This window comes from Petaurus breviceps, unplaced genomic scaffold, assembly GCF_028583685.1.
Source record: "Petaurus breviceps papuanus isolate PSGF00001 unplaced genomic scaffold, PetGlider_PUasm1.0 688, whole genome shotgun sequence".
NCBI lineage: Eukaryota > Metazoa > Chordata > Mammalia > Diprotodontia > Petauridae > Petaurus > Petaurus breviceps.
This window is the reverse complement of record NW_027186457.1, coordinates 661,333-683,348: the sequence shown is the minus strand read 5'-3', so window position 1 is coordinate 683,348 and position 22,016 is coordinate 661,333. Positions and strand designations below refer to the sequence as shown.

The 22,016-nt window shown below is 50.1% G+C and overlaps 1 protein-coding gene across 1 annotated transcript in view; it reads right to left on the bottom strand.

Annotated features, from left to right (window-relative positions):
- Positions 1-2,531: 2,531 nt before the first annotated feature.
- SPEG (striated muscle enriched protein kinase) overlaps positions 2,532-22,016 on the bottom strand; it is an 80,590-nt gene continuing 61,105 nt past the window's right edge. Inside the window, exons 27-41 of the mRNA XM_069104498.1 lie at positions 21,844-21,996; positions 21,144-21,186; positions 20,501-20,569; positions 14,587-16,567; positions 13,087-13,233; positions 10,131-10,247; positions 9,661-9,828; positions 9,395-9,517; positions 8,966-9,133; positions 7,934-8,714; positions 7,382-7,621; positions 7,004-7,227; positions 4,928-5,003; positions 4,267-4,416; positions 2,532-4,161 (exon numbers count right to left, since the gene is read on the bottom strand). Of these exons, the coding sequence (XP_068960599.1) occupies positions 3,969-4,161; positions 4,267-4,416; positions 4,928-5,003; positions 7,004-7,227; positions 7,382-7,621; positions 7,934-8,714; positions 8,966-9,133; positions 9,395-9,517; positions 9,661-9,828; positions 10,131-10,247; positions 13,087-13,233; positions 14,587-16,567; positions 20,501-20,569; positions 21,144-21,186; positions 21,844-21,996 (4,633 nt within the window). The 3' untranslated portion in view covers positions 2,532-3,968. The remainder of the gene's footprint in view (positions 4,162-4,266; positions 4,417-4,927; positions 5,004-7,003; positions 7,228-7,381; positions 7,622-7,933; positions 8,715-8,965; positions 9,134-9,394; positions 9,518-9,660; positions 9,829-10,130; positions 10,248-13,086; positions 13,234-14,586; positions 16,568-20,500; positions 20,570-21,143; positions 21,187-21,843; positions 21,997-22,016) is intronic.

Genomic DNA, 22,016 nt, shown 5'->3' with positions numbered 1-22,016 from the left:
AAAATGGAATGGGCTGGTGGGGGATATAGCAGGTTCCCCCTCACCAAAAACCTTTAGGCAGTGGCTGGCTGGATGACCACTTGCTAAAGATGCTTTAGAAGGTATTCTTGGTCAGATAAGGGGCTTCCATAAAGCTCTGGAATGGGCTGTGCTTCCTCATCTGTAAAATGGCCCCTGGGATCCCTTCCCATCAACAGAATCAAGATGCCCTCCTGAACAGCAGCTCAGAATTGCCAGATCTGAGGTGTAAAAAGGGATGGGAGCACAGAATTGATCCCTCCAGGTATCTTGCAGCTATTCAGGACCAATATAATGGCTCAGCCCTGCCAGGCTTCATGGAATCCTACAGCTCTAACGTGATGATTCATTTATTTCAAAAAGAAAAAAAATTGCAGCATGTTGACTTGTGGTTAAAGGTAGAATTACCCTAAGTTTCCCATAGGCCCAAGTCCTTGATTGGGTCCTGTCACTACAGATAGATCCTTCAGCTCTGGTATACATTCCCAGCAGACTGATTTTCCTTTCTTTCTTCCTTCCTTTCTTTCTTTTCTTTCTTTCTTTTTTGACTAGGTAAAAGAGGCCATTCTTTGCCTCATTTCTTACCTAGCCTTAATCACTGAATGGACATTGTCTCAGTCAAACTGAGACCTGGGAAAGACCTTAGCTTAAAAAGGCCAAGGTCTCCCACTGCACCAGGGCTATCTCCAGTTGTCCTGATCTATATCTTGCCACTGTACCCAGATGGCTCCAGAGGATAAAGTGAGTCTGGTGACTTTGCACACCCCTCCTTCACTTAAATCCAAGCCACTTACATGCCATGGCATCACCTCCCTGATGTCATGGTCCTCTTTGAGAATGAAGGACAAATAACAACATTCCCAGCAACAGGAGGCAGCTGCTGCTGGTCAGGTTTCTGCTTGTAGGTATTCTTATGTGCCAGTCATGTGTGTCTACCTTGTTCTCTCTTCTTTGGTGTCGTTTCTCAGTCCCTAGTACAGAGCTCTACATAGGAACGATGTTTGAGGAATTAGTTGGGAAACAAAATGGCATGGTTGAAAGAACACTGATCTGGATTGGAATCTTGGTTTAGATGGTTCCTGGCTGTGTGATCAATGGCAAATTACAACCTTTCTCAGACCTAGTTTTTTAGCCCCTCAGCCACCATGAACCTTTTCCTAATCCACAGAGGACTTATGCTGATCTCAGGGCTCCCATTATCCATGGGAATGTGAGGTAATGCTACATGCTTGGCTGCTGCAGGTGAAATCTTGTTTTTCTTGGCCTTTCTGTCCTTCCCACACTACTCCAAGTGCCTCCATAAGCCCTTGGAATGTCCTAAATTTTCTCATCTGTAAAATGGGCATTTATTTGTATTCCCCACCTCACAGGGTTATTTTAAGGAATTTGCTTTGTAAATTATCAAGAATTATGCAAATAGAAAGTCAAAATATTGATTGGCTTACAGTAACAAAAAGGGCTAGGATCTGGGCCTGGCTGTGCTGAATAGATGAGGGAGGGGAAAAGAAAGGAAGGGGGGAAAAAAAGGAAGCGGGTAAAGAAGGGAGAGAGGGAGAGGAGGAAGGAAGGAAGGAAGGAAGAAGAAAGGAAGGAAGGTAGGAAGGAAGGAAGGAAGGAAGAAAGGAAGGAAGGAAGGAAGGAAGGAAGGAAGGAAGGAAGGAAGGAAGGAAGGAAGGAAGGAAGGAAAGAAGGAAGGAAGGAAGGAAGGAAGGAAGGAAGGAAGGAAGGGAGGGAGGGAGGGAGGATTTATTGAGTGCCTATTGTGTGCTAGGCACTGTGCCAAGTCCTTTTCAAATACTATCTCATTTACTCTTAGGGCTGAGAATAGAATTTGGTGGGGAACTGGAGACTGACAGGAGGTAAGGCATCTATCCAGCAGAGCTGTAGAGAAGTCAGGCTAAGCTAAGCAAAATAGCTCCAGTAGCCATTCTCCTAGTTTCCTGCCTACTGCAAAGTTCTACTTGGCTACCATCCCAATGTGACTTCTTGGAGATTAGGGGGGCAGCTCACTTCCTGGGGCCTCACTTGGTGAGGAATGTTATACCTGAAGCACCTAACCCAGGGACTATATTGTTTATTAGGACCAAACTGGTCTAGAGACTAGTAAAGGAAAGGAGAGGATTGGCTAGAGAAGACAGGGACTGGGGAAAAGAAGGCAGGAATCCCAAACAAGGAAGGAAAAGTGGTGGGGGAAAGGAAGTATGAAGAGTCAATGTTAGGGTCTGGATAGTATAATAGCACAGTCATCTGGAGAGAAGACTTCCCAGATAGAGGTGGGGACTAGAGAGAGGGAATAAGCATTTATATAGTGTTTACTGTGTGCCAGACACCATGCTAAGTTCTTAACAACTTGATCCACACAACAGCACTCTGAGGTAGGTGCTATTATTATCCTCATTTAACAACTGAGGAAACGGAGGCAGAGGTTAAGTGACTTGCCCAGGGTCACACAGCTAATAAACGTTTGAGGTCAAATTTGAATTCAGGTCTTTTTGGCTCCAGGCCCAATCCTCTGCGCATTATTGTAGCTCCTAGCTGGTAATCTAACTTATACTTTTGTGTCATTTGGCAATGTGGTAAAACCTATAGACTCCTTCTCCAAATAGTGTTTATTGTGTAAAATATATAGGATTACAAAGGAAACCAAAGATTAGTGACAATATATGGTCATTTTTGCCCACCCAAATTCATGGACCTCCTGAAATCTATCCAGGGAACCATCCATGGACCCCAGGTAAAGAACTCAGCTCTCTAGGAAGCAAAAGTGAGCCCTACTCCCCCTCCCCCACTTCCTAACCCCCCTCAGGAAAGTCCCCAGACAGAACACAAAGGTCTCCCTGGTCTCCTTGTTGTTTTTATTGGCCCTGGGACAGACAGACAGATAGATGGAGGCTGGAGAGATAGGCAGGGCACAGGACAACACTGGAGATAGGGGTTGGGTGAAGGATGGAGAAAGGAAGGGAAAACTTCACAAAAGTCAATAAATAAATAAATATGAGGGCCGTGAGGGCAAAGGGAGGAGGAAGGTGGTGGGACCATTTTAGACCCAGTGCAAGAAGCCTTGAGCCACAAGTTGAGAGGATGGGGCAAGACCCCCTCCCCTCCATTGGGCAGAGAAAGGAGGGAAGAGGAAATACAGCCTCTCTAACCTCTTTTCTCACTGATTCCCAACCTCCAGGCAATCCTGTTCTTGAACCCCCTTGTTGTCTTAGGATGTATAGTCTCGATGGGTCTACAGCCCAGCTCCCCTCATCCCTTCCTCACAGACTGAACACCTCCTCCCCAATTTCCTAGGCTCCATCACTCACCCACCTAACTGGCCTCCTGATGTCCTATCTCTCTTGCTGCTTCCCTTTCTGGTTCATCAATCCCTTCACTGATGGCTCCCATCCCATTGGCCTCATGATGCTGGCTGTCTCATTTCCCTTTCCTGCACTTTCTTGTCTTCAGTAATGTTGCTTACACCCACCTTGCTCAACATTCCGCTTGATTTCTACCCCAAGGGCTCCCCATCCAACAACTAGACTCCCTCCATGTCCTCCCCTTTATCATTTTTCTTTCTCTCTGCCCCCTTCTGCCCCCTGCCCCAGTCTTGTGACTCATTATTCCCTCTCTCCTTGTTCCTCATCTCCCCCAGCTCTCAGTCCTTCAGCCTGGTTGAAGCTTATTGTACCCCAGATGGGGTTTATGCTATCCCTGGGGCTCTCGTTGCCCATGGGTCCATGAGGTAATGCCACCTGATTGGCTGTTGCTGGTGGTATCCGGTCCCCTTTGGCCTCTCTGCCTTTCCCCACCCTACCCCAGTGCTGCCACAAGCCCCTGGAATGTCCCGTGTACAAGGGCAGGGAAGTCCAGGAGCTGGATTGCAGGAATCCCAGAGTGCAGAGTCCAGGAGGCTAGGGGGTGAGGGGTCTAAGGTCCAGGAGGCCAGGGATCTGGGGTCCAGAAGGCTAAGGGCTGCCAGGGTAGGAGCGTAGCAGCACCTTATGGCGGGTGGCAGCCTCTGCCCGTCGACGTTTCTGTTCCCCCAGGAATTCCTTCAGCCTATTGGTGGTAAAAGTCAACGTCTGGCGCCGAAGCTTCATCAGGTAGGCATCCTGAAGCCAGGGGTGTGACAAGCAATCCTGCAGTGAAGGCCGGCTCCTAGAAAACAAGGATGGATTGGGGATCAGGATGAGCTGGGAGAGAAGAACTCATCCAAGGCAGGAAAAGGCAGGGACTAAGGAAAGGGACAGCCTCACCACTCACCAGGGGTGGACAGAAAGGACCTTGCGCAAAAAGAGGGCAGCACTCTGGGAGGTATTGGGGTACAGCAGGAAGGCATCAAAGCGGCCCCCAACAATCCGGGCTTCTGTCTCCCGGGGGTCTGGCTCATAAAATGGGGAGCGTCCACTGAGCCTGGGGAAAGACACAGCAAAAAGGTCAGTATTGGGGGCAGGAGAGAAATTGGATGTTGAAAGAACAATTCCAACCATGTTGTGTATGGGAATGCACACCACCACCACCCTAGCCCCTGAGGCAAGGTATTGGAAGAATTCTGGAGAAGGAGCTGCCAGGAAATAACGAAATGGGAAAGATGTATAGAGAGAGGGAAAAAAAATCAGAGGGAAGGGACCTTAGAGTCTATTAAATCTTATCCTCTCATTTTCCAGATGAGGAAACTGGGACTCAGCGTTGTTGGCTTGCCCAAGAGTCACACAAGCAAGATTATGCCTGAAGTGGGATTCAAACCCAGAGCTCCCTGACTCCAAGCCTAGTACTCTACCATACCACCCTACCTCTCGCATCGGGTCCACAGAGGTGGATTTCGAAGTAAGAGAAGGATACTCCAAGGGGGAGGGAGGCAGGGGAGTCCCAGGACCAGAACTTGGGGAACATGAATGGATTCCTCAGCATAGGGGTTACTCACATGATGTAGGCAAGCACACCGACACCCCAGATGTCTGTGGCAGAACCAATGGGTTCACCTTTCACCATCTCAGGAGCTGGCAAGAGACAGAGACACAGTTGACCCAGCTACCCATGTATGGTGTCTTTTCTGGGTATGGGGGTTCCCCGATGCAGCCAGGGAGTAGCTGTGAGAAGCCCAAGTCTCCAACCATCACATCACTCAAAACAGTTACAACTAAGCAGCCTCTACCACTTGATGAATACAATCCATACTTGGAGACTGGCATTCAAGACCCTTTTCAACCAAATTTTCTTTTCAGTACTAAATATCTAGACAGAGTAACCTATCCTTGATCCCTTCTTCACCTTCCACTCCCTCCTTGACTCTTGGTAATCTAACTTCCTTTCTTCTACTTGCCCCATTGACATTTCTCCCTTCGAGGTCATCAGTGACCATCTTACTGACAAATCCAGTGGCTTCTTCCCAGTCCTCACCCCCCTAGAAGTCTCTGCAGCACTGGACACCCTTAACGCCCTTCTTCTGGGTACTTTCTCTTCCCTTTTCTTTCCTGCCATTGTACTTAGCACTGCCTGTCTGACCATTTCTTCACTCTATTATTTTCCAGCTCTGCTTTCTCTTCCTGACCCCTCATAGCACCAACTCTCTTCCCAGTCCTATTCCCTGATAATTCTCCTTCCTGTGCTTAGCACAGTGCCTGGCACATAGTGAGTGCTTGATAAATACTTGTTTCCTTCCTTCCTATACCCTGTATTTGAGAGAAACTAGACAGCTCTTTCTCCAAACACATCTTTCAGTTTCTAGAGTGCCTTTACTTGAACTGATGCCCACACAGACTATGTTATTTTCTCCTCTCCCGTTCTTCAAGTCTTGAGGGAAAGGGCAGTGACCTCTCCTCCCTCCTCTGGAAACTCACAGTAAAGTATCTCTAGTTCTTTTTGTTTTTCCCACCCTCTACTTCTCTATTAGAGTTAGGATTACACATCTCTCCATACTTGACTTGAAGACCTTGCTTCAAGAAGAAGTACATCTTTGTACTGCTGAAGCACCTAACACAAAACCGTGCATATAGCAGGCACTTGATAAATGTTTACTAAATTTAATTTGCCAAATAAATGACTAAGTGCATCAAGGATCATAGACATAGGTCAGCCATTAAATGACTCTACATATCCAGTTATCCATTCCACATCACAAGCATTAGGGGTGCAGTGCCTCCACCACCTGGAAAATTCATATAAAATTTTCTGGCCCTTCCTTTGTACCAGAAAAGAATCCTGAATTATATTATTATAATATTAAAAGATAAGATATGTTGATACTATGCAATACTATACATATATTTTATGCATTTCTGAGTTTCTAAACTGTGTTGTCTGTTGGCTTTCACGTTTATTTGCAGCTTCTGCAAAACTCTCCCCAAATTCCCATTTAATTTCTTATATTGACCCATGATATATTGAAACCATGATGGGGGAACCTGAGATGTGGGAGAGTTAACTGTATAGTCAATATGGCAGGCACTGGGTATCCTTCCTCTCCATTTCCCACCCCCCCCGGGGTGTGGATGTCCGTGGAAAAGCCATACATGTTAAGTTCCCGGAAATCTCAGGGCTATGACTTGGGTGGTCCGGTATATGCCAGTGCTTTCCTGAGCTATGGTAGATCTGGAGTTAGCAAGGAGTAAATGTCAGACTAGGTCCCCTGGCTCTTTTCCTCTTTAGCCTTTGGCCAGGTTGTGTGAACCCTTAGACCTACTCAGTTGAGCTGGGTCCAGAGACCAGCCCAGGCCTTTAAAAGAATTTCCACCGACCCCAGGTTTTATAACTTACAAAGTACTTTTTGCTTAGAGTTGGCTGTAGAAGGGGTGGGGTCCCAGTAGATTCCCTGAGCGACCCTTGGATAACAAGGTAACCCCTTTTAAGCTCCCCTAAGCCTGGCTCACTACCCTGCAGTTTCCAAGGTCTGAATGCATCTTGCATGGTTTTCTAGGGACGTTTGCACCACAGCGGGGGATGGAGGGGGAACACTACCCAGAGCCCACCACTCCTAATGAGGAGCCTGAGCAGCCCTCACCCATGTACTCCAGCGTGCCAGTGCGGTGCCCCAGGGGCTGCAGGGCCTGGGGGCTGTAGGGCTGGGCACTGCCAAAGTCCACAATCTTGAGAGCATTGTCATGTGTGAGCAGCAGGTTGTCGGGTTTGATGTCCAAGTGCAGCACGTGGTGGTCATGTAGGTATTCCAGCCCCTGCAGCAGCTGGACCACATAGGTGGCCACATCGTCCTCAGAGTACCGAAACCTGGAGGGAGGAAACGAGGAGGATGGAACTGGAGGTCAGGAGGCAGGGCACAGCCACTCTCTCGGGGCCAACTCCCCTGCTGTACATTGTGGACTGTGGCTGGAGTCCTCAATTACCCCCCAAGCTAGCCAGCCAAAAGCCACACTCATCGTACCGTTCACTGAGTCCGCAGAGCAGCTCACGGTTCCCACAGCTCTCGGCGATGAGCACAAGGTAGCGGGGGGTGATGTATGCTTCGTGCAGGGACATGAGCCGCTCATGGTGTAAAGAACGTAATACTTCATACTCCTGAAGCACCTGCTGTTTCCCCTCTGCCACATAGGGGACGATCTTTGCCACGAATGACCGACCTGTGGCATTCTCCCGGCAAGCCCTCACCACGCCAAAACGACCCCTGAAGGGGGAAGGAAACCACTGGGTGAGGTCAGGGGAAATGAGGGGCATGGAAACCCCTGAATAAGGGCTGGAAGTCAGAGTGGGGGCTTTTGGGGAAAGAGGAAAGGTGTTTTGGCATCTGTCACATCCCATATCTGGGTTTGAATATCAGGATTCAGCATCAACCTCTCCACTCCCAGATCTACCATAACCCTGCCCTCAGCCAACAAGTATTTATTAAGTGTTTATTATATTCAAGACTGAAAATACAAAAAAAAAAATGACACCCTGGGTATACACACCCTCCTCCTCATCCCTCTTTTAGACTTGCCTGGCCTTTTCCTCCAGGAAGGTATAGGGTTTCTGGGGAGGTCCCTGACGAAGTGTGGTGCCCTCAGGGCCAGGAGAGCTGCGGGGTTCACTTCCTGGAGAGCTGACCCTCTCCTTGGCTGGGGTAAGGCTGCGCACGGCCACTTTAGTGGGGCTAGGGGTAGGCTCAGGGGCTTGGGGCTCAGGGATAGTGGGTTCTGACACAAAAGAAGTCACCATATACATAGGGGCTGGGGAGGAGGTTGGTTTACTCTCAGGGGTGCTAGGGGATGGGGCTTTTGTGTTGGAAGCAAGAGACTCGGGCCTACCAGGTAGGGGCTGATCACTGAGGGATGCTTGCCGTGTAGCCAGCAGACCCCTGTGCTTTCTTGGAGGAGTTGGGGGAGGTGGGCCTGAAGCCTTGAGGTGAGACTGGACCTGGTTAAGGGGCAATGGGGGAGAGGTGGAGGTTGGGGCAGAAGGAAGAGACTGTGGAGAGTCTGGAGTCAAGGTAGATGTGGGCTCAGGAAGTGGAGCTGGAGAGACTGGTGAGGACGGTGCTGAGGTGGCAGGGGAAGGTGTGGCTGGAGCTGGGGAGGCAGGGGTTGGGGAAATTGGGGCTGGAGACTCTGGGATTGGGGCAGCTGAGGTTTGTGTGACTGGGGCTACAGAGGCTGGGGAAGCTGCAGAGGCTGGGGCTGGGGGAGAGACAGGTGAGGTAGGAGTGGAAGGAATAGGGGTCCCAGCTGGCACTGAGGTAACAGGGATTGCTTGTTGAGTGGCAGATTTCAAAACTGGGGTATCTAGACAGAGAAAAGAGAAAACATGTGCTATAGAACCCTCCGTGTAGAAGTGAGGTCCTGGTGATGGACGAAGGTGGAAAGGAGAAAATTCTATACTAAGCAGACAGCATCCCAAGGTCCTGAGGGCTAAGGGGACTGAAGAGTATTTGAATCCCTCTGATTCCAAAACCACCAGGGCCCCACTCCATCAATACTAAATTATTCCCAGCATCCATCCCACCAGGGCCCCAGTCCCCTAGCCTCCTCCTGACCTGTGGCTTTCCCAACAAGGACCTTCTCTGATGCATTGCTGAAGGGGCCCTGCCCAGCACGGTTGGCACAGGCCACTCGAAACCTCACAGTCATGCCCCTCGGCAGCTGGGTCACATTATAGTAGCAGTCAGTGATGCCTGAACCCACACAGTGCCATACAGATTCCCCTGGGGGCAGAGAGGAGATAATGGTGGGAGGTAGGCAGTGGGGGGGGGGGCTGTCATGAGGCCATGGGAACGTGGGGGAGGACTATAAAGAAATAAGGGAGGGGTAGTGTGCTGGGGGTGGGAGCTAAGGGGAAGGGGAGAAGAGAGGCCCAAACCTCACTTCTCCCTCCCCTCCAGTCCCTCTCAGAGACTTCTCTTCACTCCCATCATCCCAGATCCTCTCCCAGCTGCCTCTGAACTCCCCTGAGCCCCAAGGCTCACCATCTATACGTCGCTCTAACGTGTATGTACAAGGTGCTCGACTGTCTCCGGGCTTCCACACCACCAATGCTGTATCCTGGTATTTCTGGGGCACTTCAGGGGGAGCCAGCTTGCCTGGAAGACCTAATTGGAAGAAGACCTCATGAGCCCTTCAAACCCGAGCCCGATATCCCTCTGCTTCTTCCCCCTCCTCTCTCATCCCTCCATCCCCATTCCTACTGAGGGTCAGCAGCCTTCCCACCCCTGATCTTGTTCCATGTACTCACGGGCTACAGCCAGCGTGCAGGAGCTAGTAGCACTGCCCAAGGCATTACGGGCAGAACACTCATACAGCCCAGCATGGCGCTTCCCAGCACGGGGGATGGTCAGCAGCTGCCTTCCATCTTTGCAGGATACTATAGTGACTGACGGTTCTGACCGAAGGGACTGCTTGTCTGCAGGGGCCAAGAAAGGGCCACGGACATGTCAATCCTCTAGTCCCTGCCCCGTAACTGTCTGATCTCCTCATGATCTCCCAGACAACCCTGGGCCCCCTCTCTCATTGCTAAGCACCTCCTATCTCCCAAAAGCCAGTCAAGCAGAATCCATCTCTCCCGAATTAAGGGGCAGGTCCAGGGTGAAGGAATGGGAGGTAGATTGGAAATAATCAGCCCACTTTTCATACAGCTCACACAGAATGAGGGTAGGAGCTATGGTGGGGCAGGGGGTGGCAGGAGAAAAAAATACGCATTGCTACCTTTTGTCCAGGATATGTGGGGTGCAGGGCAGGCTGCTGGGAGACACAGGAGGGTGGCTGCCTCCCCATCTAGCAGCACCTGGTCCTTCAGCTTGATATGAAAGACAGGGGGAAAGTCTAAAGGGAGAATTAGAGAAAAGTCAGGTGTTAGCCTGAGGAAATGTTAGGGAGTGTGTATTGAAAAGGGGTAGGTCTCTGAGTGCTTAGCTCAGATTCTAATCGATAAACATTCATTGGGAGTCTTCTTTGTGCAAGGTGCTACAGGGCCTGCTTATGGATCAGGCAAAAGCCCTATCCCAATAGTGGATGAAATAAGGCATGTGCCGATGACAGCAGAAACCTAGATAGCACTTTTAAGCACCACTGGACAATAACAGCAAATGCTTATATACCATGAGCTTTGCAAAATACCATATGTAGTTGATCTCTTTTGCTCCTTACAACAAAGATGTGGAGAAGCTATTCTTATTGAAGTAGGTACTAACATTATTTCCATTTTACAGATGAGCCAACTAAGATTAAGGGAGTCACACACCGGCTAGCAAATGTCTGAAGAAGGATTCAAATTCTTAATAAACAGCAGCGACAATAATAGCTATCATTTCTAGAGTACCTACTATGTGTCAGAGACTATACTAAATCCTTTACAAATATCTTATTTTACTCTTAAAATAACACTGGGAGGTACTATGATTATGATCATTTTACAGATGAGGAAACTGAGGCAAACAGGTTAAGTGACTTGCCCAGTGTCACACAGCTAGTAAGCATCTGAGGCCAGATTTGAGCTCAGAAAGATGAGTCTTCCTGACTCCAGGATTCCAAGACACTGTGTTACCAAGATGGCCCTCTCTCCACCCTAGCACACTGTGTAGAAACAATGAATACAAAGTAGGGTGCCAGCATACATAAGAGGTACTCAGAGCTATGAGTATTCATAGAAGAGAAAGATCACTTTTGACTGATGGCAGGGAGGAATAATTCCATGGGATGAGAGTGAGTACATGGCTGGTATGAATCCAACTTTCCCCCTTACTCTAAGGGAGTGGAGCCAACAGCCAGGCTGGGACCACTATTATGGAAGTTTAATTGGACCCAGCTGGTGCTAGTTTAGCCTGGCCATGTAAATAGGAAGGGGCTAGAAAAGGCATCAGCTTGGAAACAAAGAACAGGGAGGTAGGGAGGGGGGAAAGCATCCATTAGGCACCTACTATGTGCTAAGGGCTTTACAAAGAGTATCCTATTTGATCCTCTTAACAACCCGGGGGGGAGTAGGTGCTGGTATTTCTACCACTTTCTACCCTTTCTACTCTTTTTACCACTGAGGAAACTGAAGCAGAAAGAGGTTAGTTGATCTGTCCAGGGTCACACAGACAGTAAATGTCTGAGGTCACATTGGAACTCAGGTCTTCCTGACTCGAAGGAGCCCAGGCCTGTCCAACCAGCTGCACCAGGCAGGGTGAAATCTCAAGTCAAAACCTGGATTCCACAGCTAGCTTTGCTTTCTCACCACCTGTGTGACTTTAGGCATGTCACTTAAAACCTCTCTGGTCATGTTTTCTGTTCTGTAAAAGGAGGTGAACAGACTCTAAGCTTTTTGAGATTCCTCTTGATTCTAAACTCCCCAATCCCAGGGTGCCACAGTCAGACTCAGACTCTTGAGAATGGGCTAGTCAGCCAGGAAAGCTGGGCTGTTCATTTATATAAAAATTCTGGGCATATCAGGACAAGTGGCCTATTTTCTGTAAGTTGGGTTCTGTAAGTTTCTCTTCATTGCTAGTCAAATCTTCTTTCCCACCCCCACCCCAGTCCTAACCTCTGTCTTTAACAAGTTATGGAGAAAGGAATTGGGTGTTCGTTTGGGGAATTCACTAGAGGCAGAGGCAGAAAGGGCTAGAAAGATGATGCACCCAGCACTTTGGAGGGGGAGAAAATTGGGGGGGGGGTTGACGAAAGGCACCCACTAACTGCTGAGTGTAATGGGAAAAGAAGCCCCCAGTGCTCAGAACAGCCAGGGATATATTTTGTCATATTATCCTAAGGAATGACAAGTGAGAAAAGGAAAGATTAGAGCAGGCTGGGTGGTCACTTCATCATGTGATTTGAGAAGGGCTGGAAAAGCTCACCACCCAAAAATATCTCTTTCCACCTCCCCCTCCCAACCTCCATGCTGAGATTCTACAAATAGAGACTCATTCTTTTAGATTAAGCACTACCCTCTCCCTCTTTTAAAGGCCTGAATTTTAAAGGCCCAGGGTGGCCTGAATATTGTGATAATGAGAATTGGGGCCAACAAATGAAAGACCTCAGGCTGGCAGAAAGGGCCCAGGAGGGGACAAGTAAAGGAGGTGGGGTGGAGAGAGATAGGGAAAGGGGCAGGAGAATGGAAAAGCAGAGGTTTTTCTAAAGGCCAGCCCTGGTTGAGAAGGTAAGCAAGCTAGACCTGGTTCTATCTGGACTTTGTGGCTAATACCAAAGAGTTATATGACATGTTCTGGTCCTGTTTCCTCATCTGTAAAATGAGGAATTTGTACTAAATGTTTCCTAGGTTCCTTGGCTCTGAGTTTGATAATTTTGCTGCCTAGGGCAAGGGTGAGGAGAGCAGAAAGGTGAAGTAGGATTGTAGCAGGGCAGGAAAGAGTAGGAATGAGGACCGTAGGGCTTGAGGAGACAGAAGGAATGTTTTAGGTACTGGAAAATCAGAGGGTTAGGTTCCCCAATGTCCTTCAGATATCTGGAACTGGTCTGGGCAAGGAGAAAATGACCAGCAACATTTCAAGCATGGTGCCCATGATGTGATGTCAAAGAAATAAATTCAACTGTCTGACCCCAAAATCCCACAGCCTGGCAAGACATCCAAGTTAGATCCTAGAATATCTTCCCTCCCACCACCCAAAACCAAGGAAGGAAAAAATAACCAAGGGAGGAAGTGTTGGTGGCACCAAGGACCTCCTACCTGACTCACTGCGTACATATTGGTAGTCCAAAGTGGAATCTTCCTGGACACTGGCTGGGAGGTTAGGCTGCGATGACCCTTTGTCCTTCCGTGACCTTGATAGGCCCCAGCGATCCCAGCGGGACCTAGTCCGGCCTTCCCCGGGACCTGCAGAAACCCTAACTCATTGGCACTGGCCCACCTGGCGCTGGCCCTGTCCTGTCCTTCTATTTTGACTCTGCAAATGCCCCAGCACAGGGAAGGCTACAGATAGAGAGCAATTGCCTCCCTCCCTGTCTTACAGGCCCATCTCAATCTTCTACAGTCTTTCTTCCTATTCTATTCCCAGACTCCCCCTTGCCTCATGCCTCAGTTTTAAATTCTTTTGGCCCTTGAGACTCTTCATCTTCCCCAAGGCCTGGGACAGACCACCCTACCCTTGTATATTTTCAGGTTGTAATGTATATGTTTTTAGGAGACTTATGTACCTGGTTTTATATTTCCTTGTTTTGGGCATGGGGAAGGCAGGAGAGAAGGCCAAGTTAGAATAATCAGTGACAAGGTAGAAACATGAGTATTTGGAACACCCACAAATTCCATGCAACCAGAAGGCTTCGTGATGGAGAGTGATCTCAGGATGGTAGAATGGACCAGAACACTCAGGTGGGTCATTCCCAACTCATCAAGGAAGGGGATGGGGGTGGAGGGAGGGTGCTCTTCTGCAATGGAAGAAGCCAATGTCCTCCAAGGTCAGGAGGAAGCCAGACGAGAAGGTAAATAGAGCATATCTCTCCAGCCTAGAATGAGTCATGGACCAAGCAAGGCCTGACTGGGTATCTTTAGTTGGAGTCACTTTGGAAACTATTCTAAATGAGATTTTGCACCTTGGTGTTCTCACCCTGGTGTTTGGTTGTTTTTGTCTTTTTTTCATTTGTTTAGTCTCTTTTCCCTAGAAATCCCACTTATAATCTGGACAGGGAGGTCCTGGAGTGAGCTTGAAAACATCAGGATAGGGCATCCCCTTATAGAATGGCCAGAGCAGAGGCAAGAGAAGGAATTAGAGATGGGACAAAGCAGATCACCGGGCCCATCAGGATCAAATGAGGTCAGGAGGGCCTCAAGATCCAGGAAGGTTTATATAAAGTGAAAGTCCAAGGGCTAAAGGCAAAGGTCCTTGGGATTGTCCACAAGGAGGAGATGGAATTTCTCCAAAGTTGACTCCCATCAGTAGGCCTGAGGCCTGGGGTCTTTTCTTCAGGACTGGCTGTAGTGGGCTCCCAAACCCTGGTCCTGTGCTAAGTGAGCTGATGAAAGCGTGGCCAGATCTTTGGCCCAGGCTTGTCTCCTGAGTGTCCGCCGTCTTCCGGCTCCCCAGCCCAGCAGCCCACCCTGCACCTAGGGCATCCCCAGTCTTGGTCCCCCTCCATCCCAAGAGTCTCAGTAAGCCTCAGGCCCCGCTGCTGACCCTTCCATCTGCTGCCCAGAGCCCGGCCCAACTTCTGCCCTCTCTGAGCAGGTTACCTGAAGAGGCTGATGCTGCGCTGCCCTCAGAACCCAGCGACTCCGCAGAGGGTGTGGCCGCGCCCGCTTGGGCCGACAGCTGGTTGTGGGGCAGGCCAAGGCGTCGCAGGCTCTCGCCCTCCGAAGTCGCCCTGCGCAGCCGGCCCAGCAGTGGCGTGCTCCCCCCAGACCGGCCTCCTGACTCCTCGCTGCTGCCGCTCCTGTGCAGACGCCCCGAGAGGCGCTCTAGGGTGGCACTGAGCTTCCTTCGAACAGCCAGCACCGGGGACCCCCTGGCCGAGTCACCCCCCTCGGAGCTCTCACCATCCGCAGCCCGGGGAGACCCCCAGGAGTGGTGACGTTGGGAGGGGGGTGTCCGGCGAAGCCTCTGGGACAGGGACAGGGAGAGGCGTCGTACCAGCCCCAGCTCCCCGGACCCCCCGGGCCCACGAAGGTCCTGCACAGATCGGGACCGCTCGGGCCGCTTCACCAGCTCCAGCGGGGTCCCAGCTGGGCTGGGCCTGTACATGCCATCCTCCTCCTCTGACCCCCGAGACAGGCCCCGCTCCTCGGACTGGGAACGGCTCAGCATCCTTAGTCTCCGAGCCAGGGGAGACTGGCGACTTTTCTTGAATTTAGCTTCAAACACTTCCTCTGAGTCCAGATTTTCAATGCTGCTTAAGCTCCTGTCTGAGCCGGTAGGCCTCGAGGGAACCGCTGTCTTTTCCCCAGAAGGAGGAGCAAGCCCCTTGACTCCCAGCCCTTGCTTCCCTGGGTGTGCAGAAGCCACCTTGGCAAAGACAGCTGCATGGGGCTTAGGCTCAGGGGGAGGGCCCAAGACAATCTTTGGGGCACCAGGCAGTTGGAGAGATTGCATGATTTGGGCATAGGGAGTAAGGGGGGTCTCTGGGACAGGGGGGACCACAGCTGCCTTTGAGGGTTCTGGGGTCCTGGAAGGTCCTGGCTTAGGCACTTGCTCTTCTCGAGCACTCTTGGGGGGCCCTGGTCGGGGAGAGCCCCTGGAGGAAGCCAAGGACTGCTTGGTGGCTCCTGGGGAAGCAGGTTTTGTAGGAGATAGCTTAGCAGGGATGGGTTTGGCAGGGCTGTGAGGCTGGGCTTCACTGAGGGCAGACAGAGAGGGTGACTCCTGTAACCTCCGGGCCCCTAGTCGGGCCACAGGGATCTCCAGGGGGGCTCCTGCCCGTCGGTGCCTCCCCCTGGGCTCTGCCTCCCCCTGGGAAAAACTACTGCTTTTCTGAAGGCTGCGTGCCTCAGGGGGCAGTGGGTGCCGGGGGGCTGCCTCACTGGAGGCCGCCCGTGCCAGCCGAGGATCACGAACCCTTCCTCCACCCCCCAGGCTCTCTAGCAGAGGTCCCCTGAGGCCGCTGACCTTGCCATCTTCAGGACCCACCCGAAGGAGCCTCTGACGCAGGGCCTGGAGCCTCTGGGCATACTCTCCCTCACCCAGGCCCCCCCTTGCCAGGTGGGCAGCCCCCGGGCTAGGGCTGCGGCGCTGGGGCAGGTCTACAGAGGCTGCCTTCTGCAGCCCCCGGCCCGGCTCCCGCAGCCCTGCCCCGGGCAAGGCACTCTCTGCTGAGCTACCCCTTCGAAGCTCCCCCCTGCGGGGAGCAGCTGCTTCAGGGGGCTGTGGGCCTGGGGAGGGGAGAGCCTGAGAGCCGGGAGCACTAGCATCTCCTGGAGGGGACCCACCCTGCTCCTGCCAGTCCATGGGGGTGGAATCCCTAGCATCAGGAGCCCCAGGGGCATCATCCTCAGTGGGGATGTCAGTGAGAGAGACTCGTGAGCCAGAGAACTCGGGCAGCAGCGGCCGAGGCACAGAGGGCAATTCCTCCAATTCCTCTTCTTCTGAGTCTGAGGAAGATGAAAGACCCCCTGGGGGTGGACGCCGAGGCACTGCCACCCACACCCGCTCAGGGGGAGCCCGCAGCAACTCTGGGATCGGGCGCAGCACCAGATGGCACTTGTAGCTGAGCTGGGAACGCTGGGAAGAAGGGAACATGGAAGTCAGGGGAGGGGGAGGAATGGGGGAGAGGAGGAGGACAGGCAGGAAGAGGCTTCAGGCAGAGACAGGGGATCCACCCCACATGGGCCCTTGTTTCCAACTAGTCACCTAGGGTAGGGTGCGGAGGGTAAGAGGAGGAAGGGGAAATAGGGATGTAAGAGGCAGCGATAAAGGTGAAAGAGGGTGAGAGAGACAGAGTGAGAGAGACAGGGAGAGGGAGAGAGACAGAGACAGAGAGACAGAGACGGAGACAAAGAGAGAGCAACAGAGAGACAAAGACAGAGACAGACAGAGACAGAGACAGAGATAGAGAAAGGAAGACAGAGAGAGACAGAAAAACAGAAACAAAGACAAAGAGACAGAAACAGAGAAAAAAGGGGAAAGGACAGAAAAGGCATTGCTTTTCTTTTTGCTGGTAAAAAGCCTGTATTATTACTATATAATTAAAGTGTTTGTGACACTCAAAAAAAAAAAATAATGAGCTGTGATTCTGAGTAGAGGGGCTACCCTGAAGATGCCGGAGCATATCATCAAAAATTGACCTGAGGGGCCACTAGGTGGTGCAGTGAATAGAGAATCAGCCCTGGAGTCAGGAGAACCTGAGTTCAAATTCGACCACAGACACTTGACACACTTACTAGCTGTGTGACCTTGGGCGAGTCACTTAACCCCCTCCAAAAAAAAGATATAAAAAAATTAACCTACATCAGAGGTAAAGCCAATAACTATAGATTGGGCTCAAAATCTGGCTGTCATTCCAGCTCCACAGATGCGCTAGAGCTGCTAGTGCCCTGGAAATGGGATATGAGGGGAGGGGCAAGCAGGGGCACTGCTTTTGGTGATAAAATCTGATGTAATGGGAAAAGCAATAGATTTAAAGCCAGAGGACTTGGGTTTGACTCCTAATTCTGCTACTTAGGACCAATGTGACCCTGAGGGAGATATCTCTGGGCCTCAGTGTCCATATGTGTAAAATGGACCAAATGACCCCTAAAGTTCCCTCCTAGGGCTAAATCTTATGTTCTCAGGAAAAATAAGTCCATCAGCTTAGGGGTTTCTGGCAGGGAAAGGTCTTGCTCAGGTCAGGCCAGGGATACTAGCATGGATGGGGGCCATGGGGCTGCCCTAATCCTACAGTTAATAATCACTAACATTTTTTTTTTTTTGCCTTTTGGAGCGCAGTTGGGGTTAAGTAACTTGCCCAAGGTTAAACAGCTAGTTTTTGTGTGTGGGTGTTACATGTCTGAGGCCAGAACCAAACTCAGGTCCTCCTGACTCTGGGCCGGCGCTTTACTCACTGTGCCACCTAGCCGCCCCATCACTAACATTTATATAGTGCTTTCTATGTGCCAAGAGATTTACAAATGTTAACTCATTTGATCCTCACACCTACCCTGGGAGGTAGGTGCTATCATGACCCCCATTTTAGAGAAACTGAGTCAGACAGAGATTGAGTGACTTGCCCAGGGTCACCAGCTATCTGAGGTTGGATTTGAACTCGAGTTTTCCTGACTCCGGGTCCATTACGCCACCTAACTGCCATCAAGCCCAAGGCTAGACAGTAGTTAGAACGAGAGGGCAAGAATCCACCCTTAACAGACTCATACCTAAACTTAGGAAACCTACTGAGACAGAAAAGTCCAAGACTAGAGTCAGACACAGTGGAAGGAAGTATGTGACAAGGCGTGTCACCATCAGGGGATGTGACAAAAAAGAAGGCTTCTCTCCATGCTCCTTTGGAATTGGGTACCACCCATCCAAAAAGGTCCAATGATGCTCTCCTTTGGTGCTGGGTCACGTCGTCTACTTAATTAGATTGGGCTCTGGCAAGGTTATGTAGATGGTCACTTAGGTAATGATTAAGAGGAAAGCCTGCCCATTGGCTGAGAATGGGACCCAGACTGTAAAATGGAGGAAGATTCTGGTTCAAGAGTTGACATTCTCCATTAGGTCAGAGTGTGAGAGACATATAAGGCAGAATATGGGCTCCAGACCTAGTGACTCACGACTTAGCAAGTTTGGGAACCATCCAGGCCAGGGTTAAAAGGATTCCTGTATTCATACTTTCAACAACTTGTACCCTCTCCTTGTGTCTGTATCCCCTTGGGGTATGGAGGGCATGGGGGCAGTTTAAGAAGGGAAAGAGGGAGTGAATGCTGGAGCCAGGGATGGTAGCAGTTACAGAAGAGGGAGGGAAATAAAAGCAGGTATAAGTAGGGAGACTGGGCAGGCTAAGGCCACCAGGATAGAGGATTTCTGGATCCAAGGGAGAGAGAGTCATATGGATATAGCAAGAAGGGATCCCTGAGTCAATCCCTTGGGGCAGTAACAAAAGCCAGGAGACTGCCATAGCCAGAAGGGCCCATAATCTAGGGCAAATGCCTCATAAGGCCAAGGGTGTACATGTGTATGTGTCAGACCTAAGGCATGAGTGAGGGCGTGTGTGTGTGTGTGTGTGTGTGTGTGTGTGTGTGTGTAGACTTGATGGAGGGATGAAATGAGGCAGGTAAGCGGTATAGTGGACAGAGAACTGGATTTGGAATCAGGAAGACCTGAGTTCAAATCATGCCTCAGACCCTTAACTACATGTGTGACCTTGGGCAAGTCACTTAACATCTTTCTGCTTCAGTTTTCTTATCTGTGAAATGGGGATAATAATAGCCCCTACCTTCTAGAGTTACAATGAGGATCAAGATGATATATGTAAAACAATTTGCAAACCTTAAAGCAATAAATGTATTTATATATTCAGATATATATTCATATATTCAAATATATATTCATGCAAGAATATGATGGAGTGTGTGTGCGTGTGTGTGTGTGTGTGTGTGTGTGTGTTTTATGAGAATAGGAGCCTAGCTCTGGCGAGGTGAGCAGTGTCTCTCTTACACCTAGGGCAGCATGGAAAGGGCCTACCTGGTGGCTTCTCTCACAGCTATTGTAGATTTATTTGCATTCCCAGGTGGCTGCCCCATTCCCCACTCCCTCTTCCCTTCCTCCCTCCAGCCTTTGCTAGCACAGACATTTTCTCATGGATGCTGTTGCCCACGGTTTGGGAAATTGGCAAGGATTTGCTAATACAGAGGACTGATGGTTCCAGAACACTGCCCAAAAGTTGGCAGGGGGGCCCAGAAGGGGCACCAGCTTTGAAGCGGAAAGCAAGCCGGAATTTGGTTGGAGGCACAGCTGGAAAAGCCTCACACGTGGGGTTTTCTCCAGAGGCAAGATGGCAGTTGGCCATGCAATGAGGCCGGGCCTCAATGCTAGTTAGGGGCAGAGATGGTTAGCCCAGGAAGCTGTTGCTAGCCTCTGAAATTAGATTAGGAGAAGACGGCTGTACTCTTTCGTTTACCCTTTCCCCTTTAAATGTTATTTTTAAAAAATGTATTAGGCGAGTCCTTCGGAAAACTCCAACTTCTGGATTCTTAATGAAAGATAGAGGCCATTCACCCCAAGGCTAGAAAGTAGTAGAAGCTATTACTAGTTGGAAAATAGAGAAGGATCACTGCTGATGGGCTATCAGCATCCTTCTAGCACCCCCAGCATCTCTAGGGCACCAAGGAGAAAATATTGAGCACAAGCAGAAAAAGCACAGGACCCCAAGTGGGGCAGAGCTAAGGCACTGAGAACCAGTCTCCTGCCTGCCTGGGGACCCATTTCCTCAGATCAGCCCCTAGAAGCCAGGTGTGACAGTAGCCTAAGTAATGGGACATGCTGATAGAATTTCTAGGGAGGTCCATGAAAGAAAAAGGAGGGGGACAGAGGGAGAGAGAAACAGAAAGAGACAGAAGAAATGCATGGAGGGAACCTGGAAGGGGAGGAGAAGGGAAGGAGAGAGAGGGAAGGGAGGGGAGAAAACCATGAAAGGAGGCCGAGGTAGGTCAGAGGACAGGGCGAGGGACTGAAACTCACCTGCCACCTCCTTCGAGACAGGAACAGCTTCAGGTGGTCAGTGCTGATATCTGCACCCTTTGCTGTTGCCTACAAACCCAGGGAAACAAGTTAGTGTGAACAGGGGTGGGGTCCTCAGCCCATTACTTTCTATAAGCCCTCCTCCTACCCTCCCTTAGCTCCAAGCTCTTCTGCAGACCACCGGAACTGCAGAATAATACTAATAATTAGCTTAGGTGAGGGAACAAAGTCTAAGAGAACCCAAGATTCATTTCTTTTTTTTTATTCAGTCATTTGAGTAGTATCTGATTTTTAGTGGACCCTATCTGGGGTTTTCATGGCAAGTATACTGGAGTGGTTTGCCATTTTCTTCTCCAGCTCATTTTACAGATGAGGAAACTGAGGCAAACAGGGTTAAGTGACTTGTCCAAGATCACACAGTTAGTAAGTGTCTGAGGCTGGATTTGAACTCAGGAAGATGAGTCTTCCTGACTCCAGGCCCAGCACTCTACCCACCACACCATCTACTGATAAAATGTTTGGTGCAGGATTTGAATTCAGATCTTCCTATCTCCAAGAGCAGTACTCAATCTGTTATACCTCTTAGCTCTGTGAAGATGGGTATCCTTCATGCCCACCACCCACTTCATGGGAAGAGTCTCACCTTAAACCAAGGGTGCTCCAAGGTTTCCTCGGCTGTGGGCCGCCTACAAAGAGACAGAGAGGTTAAGTGGGAGCTAGAGGAGAGGGGAACTACATCAAAATATGTCAAAAACCCAGCACCATGCTCCACTGGAAAAAACACTGGTTTTGATGTCAGAGGACACGGGTTCAAATCCTGGCTTCTATCTGTGGAACCTGGACCAAATTTATCCTGTCACCCTTAGCGTCTTTATGTGTAAAATCTGTAAAAATTCATCCTGTTAAGCTTAGCTTCCTTATCAGTAAATGATAGCACCTCCTTACACAATTATTCTAAGGATCAAATGAGATAATATATACATATATATGTATGTATAAAGTGCTCTGAAAACCTCCTGGTACTTGATATAAATAAGCTCCATAATTGTTAGCTATTATCATAAAGCAATTGAAGCAGGGTTTTGAAGCTGCTTTGTGTCAGGGATCCCTCTAGCAGTCTGAGGAAGCCTGTGAACTCCTTCTCAGAGTAATGTTTTTAGATGCATAAAATGCAACGCACAGGATTCCCAAGGAGTTCGGTTACGTTGAAATGTAGTTACCAAAACATTAAAGAGACAAGTCTGTGGAGACGCCCTGCCCTGAGGAGCTGGGAAGGGCAGTTCAGAGGCTCGGTGGGACCGATAAAAGGCAGGGGCGGCTCCCCAGGGGCTCCCGGGACTCACAGCCGGTCTCGAACCAGAACGCGAATGAGGAAGCCTCGGGCCTCTCGACTCAGGCTGAGGAACGTCGTCTCCTCAAAGGCCACGTTGTAGTTATGAATGTTCATCAATGTTGTCCTGTCGTTCTCCCCAACAAAGGGTGAGATCCCAGTCAGACTGCGGAGGGCGGGCGGGCG